The sequence below is a fragment of the Tupaia chinensis genome, unplaced genomic scaffold, assembly GCF_000334495.1.
Source record: "Tupaia chinensis unplaced genomic scaffold, TupChi_1.0 Scaffold146740_1, whole genome shotgun sequence".
Classification (NCBI taxonomy): Eukaryota; Metazoa; Chordata; class Mammalia; order Scandentia; family Tupaiidae; genus Tupaia; species Tupaia belangeri.
In genome coordinates this window covers 674,524-683,038 of record NW_006206595.1, presented here as the reverse complement: position 1 = coordinate 683,038, position 8,515 = coordinate 674,524, and the positions used below count along the sequence as shown (strand labels likewise).

The following is an 8,515-nucleotide window of genomic DNA, read 5'->3' as shown; positions in this document are numbered from 1 at the left end:
TTTAATGAGACTGCGCATGCTCGAAAAGGGGACCCGAGGCCAAGATTCCCCACTCTGTCAAGACCAAACCGCAGGCCGCGTTACGAATCGGCCTCATTTCTGCACCGGTCAGCACTGCCTGTAGTTTCTCCTCTGCAACGCCAGGTGGAGCGACGGAACGGACGCCGCCACAGAGCTGGCAGGCGGCGCTGTGGCTCCTGGGCGGACCCTCAACGTTGCAATCGCTCTATCCCTGACCGAGCGACTCGTTGGCCCCGGCCGCACATGCGCCGAGCCTTCCTTTCGCTATTCCCGCCCCCGCCCCTCTCTCTCTTCTCTGCACTGGGAGCAGGTAAGGCCTTGGGGCCTGGTACCCTCTGTGCGCCGCGCACGCGCGCGGGCCACCCCACCTCGCGCGGGTGCTCTGAGGCCCTCACCTTGCTTGCTCCCACCCCGGTGCTCGCGCCCTCTTCGGCTCCCCGTATCCCCGCACTTTGCAGCTGCCCCTTCCGCGTGCCGGTGACCTCCAACTGCGCGGGCCTGGCGCCATCTTGGATGTCCCGTGGAGGAGGTGCCTTGGAGCTGGCGAAAGTCAGATCCCGGAGTGCCCGTTTTCACCTGTTCCTACCCAAGCCCTGATAAACGCTCTTTTCCCGCTCTTTTGCGCTTTCATCGTTATTAGAACCCCCAGACTCTTCCTATGTCTGCATTTGCCTTTCATCCTGACCAATGCCTTCTGTATTCAGAAACCTCCAGACTTTGCACCCTAAGACCTCAGTTGTCCTTGAGGGGCTTTTGAGATAGTGGGTCGTCTAAAGCCACAAGTGTCACTGGTTAGCACACCTCAAGTTAACCAGGAATGTGGTGGAAGCGAACAGCCAGAACCCCTCTCATTTGGCTGTGGCATGGGCGAGCTAAGGCAGGAGAGAGGGGTCGGTTTCTTTGGATCCATTGTTTCTCAGTACTGTTCTCTTACTTCCCTGGCGCCCTGGAGAGGTTGGGGAAAATCTCACGCGGTGGGCTGGAAGTGAGGCAGCGGGCTCAGAAGAGTAGGGTTAAGCCCTCTTCGTGGGACCAGCATGAGGGTATCTACCTGTCAGCTTTAGGGTCAAAGGGTTATTAACCTCCCCAAATTCTCCTATCAGGAGGAAAAGACGATTTAAGGAAGGAAAAGGTTAAGTCAGCACCCCTGTGACTCCATTACTCAGTCTGCACTGAGAAAGAAACTTACTGATTTTAATAGCTGTGATACTAGGTAGTGCTTTTCTTTGCCTGAAGTGTAGACTTGGGAAGTTTGGTGACCAGTGGAGGGACCTGCTCTCCTGTAGGCTCCCTTAATTGCCACCGTTTATTGTGGGCTTATTAGTGCCACCTTAAACTGTTCATATATGTTAATTTGTAAATTAGCAAATTAATCCCCCTAAGACCTATATTTTTACAAATGATGATACTGAAGTCTGATTGTCTTGGGAAAAAGTCTTTCCTATTCTGAAAACTTTCAAATATTGTACTTTGACTCAGAAGAACCTGAATAGTCTGGCAGCAGAATTGGGTTAGAATTATGTATGGACAGAAATCATAGTTCAAGACAGAAGTTGCAGAGATCCATTCATTTGGAAGTAAGATTTCTGGATTTAGTAGTGTTCTGACTTGGGACAGCCTCTCAATCCAGTTCATTTAAGGAAGTGTTGGACAGGCCGAAGCAGTTAATGAAAACCTCAGCTTGTGGCTTACTAGAACATAATCTAAGGGTGAAAAAAATCTGAGCTGATGTCCTAGCTCTGTCACTACCATGGTTTGAAAACTGGTGTTCAGACTGTACTCATACAGTTACCTCTTCCCAAGAATACCAAGTTTCAGTAACTTGTTAGAACTATAGGGCTCCTGGATCTTACCCTCAGAGATCTTAGCCAAGAAGGTCCAAGGTGGGGTCCAAGAAAATGCATTTTTAATACACCACACCCATCCCCAGATATTTCTATTGGGTTGTCAGGAAGGTCATGACACATTACTGCATAGAAAAACAAAAATATGTGATGACTTTCCCAATGACCTAATAGTTCAAATGGACTTATTTCACTCAGAGAAGCCCTGCCTTTAGGCCTTTAACTCACCCTCTCTTCTTTTATATAAGGTCAGCTCTATCAACTTAGGCACCTAACAGATTGCCAGGTCTTTAGCTCTTGGAGACAAAATGTAATACCCCTTAGTGGGATGATGAAATGAATAGTTTTAACAGTCATTGCTAATTAGAGTAATGGCACAGTTCCTCATTGATCTGCCTCATCCTGTTAATTAACAGGAAATTGAAGTGTTTTGAAGAATCAAATACTCACAGGTAATTGAGTAAAGATTGTTGGAGACCTTCCAGTGTCTTTGCCTTCAACAAATATCTCCCAGGTGCACAAAAACTCTGATCTTTAAAGGGCAGCATTTACAGGCCCAGACAATGAGGTTCTCAAGATGATTTTCATGGGGCTGGCAGGTGGCATGATGGTTAAATGTGCTGGGCTCTCACATGGCTGACCATGGTTTGAGTCCCCCACCTGGCAGCTTGCTTTCTCTCTTTTCTTCTCTCTCTCACTCTGTCCCTCTCTGGTCAAATTTAAATAAATAAAGTTAAATAAAATAATTCTTTTTTAAAAAAAGATGAATTACTTTTTTTTTGAGAGAGACAAAGTGAGAAATCACTCCCCCTGGAGAGGGGATGACCATGCCGCAATCCCTTCTCCATTCTCTTCTCGGGATCTTAGGCACGCACGCACGCACGCACGCACACGGACCCGGCATGAGTTTAAGCTACCAGGTCTGGGACTCGAACCGCAGTCGACTACATGGGAGTCCAGCGATGTAGCCATTACACCAACTGCTGGTCCCACTATTTAAAAAAAAAGGTTCTTCATGAATAAAGACTGAGGAAAACTTAGGCAAAGGACACTGAGAACCTCAGACAACCCCAAATCATGAGGCTTTGGAAATGGGTAACAGACCTTAAGGCTGGAACCAAAGGACTAATTGATAGACTGAGGGAAGTCTCTTGATTATGAGGAAATCTTGGAAGCTGCATGAGTTTCTGGAGGAAATCATACCTTCAGCATTCAAATTCCACCTCTGTTGATGACTTAAGGTCAGTTACTCTGCCCTCTGGACCAGTTAAGCTTTCCAAGCACTTTTTTGCTCACAGGCTGCAGTTTAGTGGAAAAGGACAGTGTTTATAATGCTACTTTTGTAATTCCAGCTCTCCTGCCACAGCCCCTCACCCCTTGAAAATGTATACCTGCTCCAGGCTGGTTTCTACCCCCTCCTTGGTGAGTACTTGCTTTTTCTGGGAGAATATTAAAGGAGAGGCATCTTGTCTCTTTCTTGTTGTCAGACCTTATTTCTTTATTAAAAATACAGGATTTTTTTGGAGGCCAGCAGGTGGCATGGTGGTTGAGGAACTGAACTCCCACATGGCCAACCACAGTTCAAGTCCCTGACCTAGTGGCTTGCTTTTTCACTTTCTCACTTTTTCTCTGGTGAGCAAATTGAAGATAGCAAATTGAAGAAAGATAATAATAAATTAAATCTTTTTAAAAAAAAAACTTAAAATAGGATTTTTTAAGTCGATTGATTTCTTCAGAGAGATAGATACCCCCAACAGGGTCCTCACATCACCTCCAACCCCAGCCAGGCTCACAGGCATGTACAGGCCTGCCCCTTTGTAAGGAGGCCTCAGGACACTAGCCCAGGACATTCCTGTATGCGTGCATCTGCATTATCACTGCACCACTATCTGACCCCAGACCTTGTTCTCCAGCATGTCTGGAGGAAGGTGAATGAAATTCTAGAGAAAGGAAGACCCTTCGTGGTGCTAGCCTGAGAGGAGAGAGTAAGTACTCACCAGGTACCCCCTGTTCTCATATCCTTTAGAGGCCATTTAATTCTTTTCTGCCATCTAGCAAGGGTATAGATGAGAGTCCAGACTAAGGTCAGGTTAGTCAGAATTCTGAAACAATCCCTATAAACTGAACTCAGTCAGAAGTGGGTTTATTTTTTTTTTTTAATTTTTAAAAAAATATTTATTTAATTTTATCTACTCATTCATTTCTTTTTAGTTTGACCAGAGAGCGACACAGAGAGAGAAAGAGGGAAAGTGAGAAAGCAAGCCATCCAGATCCGGGACTTGAATCATGGTCTGTCCATGTGGGTGGATCCAGCGCCTTAACCACCACGCCACCTGCTGGTCCCAATTTTATTTTTTTAATGTAATAAAGTAGGTTACATAACTTGGACTGAGTGCACACAGTGTGTTGGATCATGTTCTGAATGAGCCATAGCTGGGGATTCATTCTGGGAAATTAAATTTGGGTGGGAAGCTGAAATATACCTTTAGAAAGTATTTGACTCAAGAAACAGCAGCATGGAATAAATTAAAAACTATTTAGTGTTGGAGGCATTTGGGTCACCCATCCGTAAAAAGGAGTGATACTAGTAGTAGGTACCGTGTACTGAGAACTTACCACGTGACTGCCACTGAGGTTGCCAGTGTACACAATTTGTGTACATAATTTCGTTTACTCCTGAATCAATCCTGAACAACAGTATTCCCATTTAATAGATGAGAAACATTTAAGTAACGTATGGAGATCATACAGCTGATACAGAGTTAAGATTTGAATCTAGACCTGTCCAACTCTATCCCTGGCTTTTAACCACTGTGGTATCTGTTTTGGAGACACTGAATTGGGATTAGTCAGAAAAGGTAACCAGGAAGGGGTGAATTTTGAGCATGGGTATTTGTGCCTGTTTTCCAGAAGGATATGTTCAGGAAAGATTCCCCAATCCTTGACTTTCTTATGGGCTGTCTGTGACCAGCCCTTGTTGAGGGAAGCAAGTGCTTCTGTGGCTCGGATTTCTTCTCATTCTCAAGTACTGTAAAAGGGTTCAGCAAGGATAGGGGTCCCTGGTATAAAAGGAAGTAGATTTTCTTTTTTTTTTTTTTTAAGTTTTTGCTGTAGGGCACATATGATTGCCAGAGAGAGAGAAATCGTCCTCCAGAGGGGATAGCCACACTGCAAACCCTTCCCTTGGGATTTTGACCATGTGGGGACACGCACACTCATACACACTCAGTTTGTTTTTGTTTTTGTTTTTGTTTTTCCTTTGGAGAGGTTTTTGCTATAGGGCACATGCGCTCTCCGGAAGGACAGAGAGAGACAAAGAGACAGAAAGCGAGAAATCATCCCCCCGGGGGGACGGCCACCCCACAGTTCCTTCTCCATTCTCCTCTCGGGATCTTGGGCACGCACGCACATGCGCCCGACATGAGTTTGAGCCACCGGGTCCAGGACTCGAACCGCGGTCAACTACATGGGAGTCCAGCAGCATAGCCATTATGCTTACTGCTTGTCCCCACACTCAGTGTGGTTTTCAAGCCACCAGGTCTCGAACTCAAGCCACACAATTTGCAATGCACAATCCAGCTGCCTTAACCCTTATACCACCTGTGCCAAATTTTTATTAAAACAGAGCCTGAGAAGCAAGCAAATTGACATGGTTCTAGAATCTAAAATTTTCTAAGGGAAAGAATCCAGGCCAGCTGGTGGCATGGTGGGTAAGGCAGCTGGATCCCACATAGCCAACAGTATGGTTCAAATCCTGACACAACCGCTTGAAAAACATGCTAGGTGCATATGCATGTGTGTCCAAAAGCCCAAGAGGAGATTGGAGGAGGAGGAGAGATTGAGTTGTGGCTGTCTTCCATGGTGTATGGTTTTTCTTTCACTTTTCCTCTTTGTGTGTTTCTCCTCTGAACACACACACTTTGTAGCAAATTTAAAAAAAAAAAATTTTTTTTTTTTGAGAAAAAATCCGGCATTCTGTTTTAAGTGTGAAAATGGAAGGGGTATCAGAGGAGAGGAGATCCTATGTAATGATGTAACAATTGGTCGTGGTTCTAAATGTTCTCCCCACAGCCTTCCTTGACTTTCGTGCCTTATGTGTCGTTCCTGCTAGGTCAGGAGCACTTCTCAGCTGCTGAGTCGACCACTGTCTGCTGTGTTGCTGAAACCTCCAGAGACACTGACAGATGAGGTACTTGACAGGTGGAGTTGGGACTGGTTTAGGGGTGAGGCGAAGGGTTTCCTGTCAGAACCAGTAGGGGGAGTGCTGAGGATTGTCAATACCAACTAAAATTAGTGAAGGATCAAGGCTGTTGGCTTTAGGTGGAAAAGGAGGATAATGCGATAGATGCCGTAGTGCTCCAGCTTTTGCCATTGGAAGCACCTGCTCAGGTGTGCTGCTGAGAATCAGCTGCCATTTTGTGGCCTAGTTTGATGACATCAGTTAGGAGTATCTAGTCCCAGGAAGATGATCTGGGAAAGAAAGTTTCCAAAGTAAAAAATGGATTTCAGAAAAACTTTTATACCTGTCTCCCTGTCTCTTACAGAGCTTCAGCTGCTTGGCAGTCTCACGTCCCCAGACCTCACTTGTCCCTTGCCGCAGCTTCCAAACCAGCACAATTTCAAGGGACATCGACACAGCAGCCAAGTTCATTGGGGCAGGGGCTGCCACGGTTGGGGTGGCTGGCTCTGGGGCCGGGATTGGGACTGTGTTTGGAAGCCTGATCATTGGTTATGCCAGGTAAGATGAGTCCATCATTGGCTCTCTAGTGTGCTTTCCAAAGGTCTGAGCAAAAATATTTGGGGGTCTAGAGCTATACTGTCCTTCATGGTAGCTATTATATGTTACTATTTTGAATTTAAATTTTCATTAATCACAAGTAGTAGAGTTTGGGTTTTCAGCTCCTCAGTCACACTAACCATATTTAAAATATTCAGTAGCCCATGTGACTAGAGACTTAAGGTCTAAGGGCCAATTAGTTGTGCTAAGAATGGCTTTTATTTTATTTATTTATTTTGAAAGATAACAGATCATCTGTGGCTCACAAAGCTTAAAATATATACTGTTTAGCCCTTTATAGAAAAAGTTTGTCATTACGTTGGTTTTCCCCATCTCTGGGAATTCCCCTCTGTCACTCCCGGGAAACGTGCCTCTGCAGCCAGCCCTACTGGTCCCTGACAAGGGACTATTTGGTCTCTACCAACTCTGGACAGCTCTCTGTTTAAATTAATCCTCTAGAGCCCAGTAAGTTCTCTTAATGTCTTTGGGGAAATAGTTACTTTTTAGGATTTGTATTAAATGTGAAGTCTTGACTGCTTCTGTATCCACAATTCTGTTTAAGTTGGTATTACTTTACCTTATCCATGAAGACTTCCAGAGGTGACAAAGTAAGGGAAATACAAATTATCTATTGACTTTCAAGGTGGAGAGTCCTTCATCCTATTTTAACTCATCTTAAATCCCAGTGTGCCACAGAGCTACCTAGGTTTTCGTTTGTTACATTTTTTCCTTTCATGTGAGATAGGGAGAGAGTGACAGGTATTATTCTGAGTTCCATAAAGCTATAGGAGTCTGAGGATATTCCCCAGAGACTGTCTTAAATAATGAAGGGGAGACCAAATAAGCCTTTAAAATTCTCTACTTTTATACCGTTGCAATTTGGCTTTTATGTGTTTCCTCTTTGGGGCTTCTGCTTATAATTGGAAGACACTGCTCTAGATAACCCCTGCCACCCTGAATATCTCGTCCATTCTGTTTAGTCCCTGGATAGTAAGTGTCCAGTCTTGGAGACATGGTGGTGATGGTGTGGGCAATCCACTAGAGACTCCTAGGAATGTTTGTACGTGGGCTATGCTATAGGATTTTAGGCTGTCCAGACCGCCCTCATTCAGGCCCTAGGTGCAGGTCAAGAATTGGGGCATGAAGATGTCACCTTGAAAGGTTCCTTACGTAAATGAACTTGAAAGGGGGAGTTCTCTCTAAGCCCATCTCAGATGTTTACTTTTTTCTTTGTGTGGACTAGAAATTCAGTCTTTTCTCCTCCCCTTCTCCCAGGAACCCTTCTCTGAAGCAACAGCTCTTCTCCTACGCCATTCTGGGCTTTGCCCTCTCGGAGGCCATGGGGCTTTTTTGCCTGATGGTGGCCTTTCTCATCCTCTTCGCCATGTGAAGGAGTCGTCTCCACCTCCCATAGTTTTATTCCCCATGTCTTGTCTGCCCTGTGTGTCCCTTTTCCTATACCTCCCCAGGCAGCCTGGGAAAAGTGGTTGGCTCAGGGTTTGACAGAGGAAAGACAAATAAATACTGTATTAATAAGATGTTTCATGAGTCTCCTGCGTATATATTATTTTCTATAGTTGGCTGAGTGCCTCCATGACATTACAAGGGGTGGAGGATGGTGATGTTTCTAAACTCAACATGGGTCTGGTTGGGCTTAATGCTCTGTTCCTAATGCTCTGTTCTGAGAAAACTTTATTCAAAATAGCGCTCCTTTTTAATAATTTTCACTTGGCATGGCCTGCTACTTGCCTTGAAGGATTGGCGTCAGTTGTAACTTAGAGTGCTACTTAACATGTTGACCAACAAACAGGCCGTCTGTTTCACTCACCCTCTTTGTCACCCACATAGCCTACTACGATAATCTCTTACCTGG

At 45.1% G+C, this 8,515-nt stretch overlaps 1 protein-coding gene across 2 annotated transcripts; it reads left to right on the top strand.

Moving 5' to 3' along the window:
* Window positions 1-231: 231 nt before the first annotated feature.
* Window positions 232-8,187, top strand: ATP5MC2 (ATP synthase membrane subunit c locus 2). 2 transcript variants are annotated; one of them, XM_027768517.1, is made up of 5 exons: window positions 232-331; window positions 3,218-3,287; window positions 5,977-6,054; window positions 6,410-6,603; window positions 7,918-8,187. In XM_027768517.1, exons 2-5 carry the CDS (start codon window positions 3,249-3,251, stop codon window positions 8,030-8,032), a joined length of 426 nt encoding a protein of 141 aa, XP_027624318.1. In that variant the 5' UTR covers window positions 232-331; window positions 3,218-3,248; the 3' UTR covers window positions 8,033-8,187. The 2 variants fall into 2 exon arrangements, with proteins under 2 accessions (XP_027624318.1, XP_027624317.1); XM_027768516.1 differs by lacking the exon at window positions 232-331 and adding an exon at window positions 3,030-3,106.
* The last annotated feature ends 328 nt before the right edge of the window (window positions 8,188-8,515 follow it).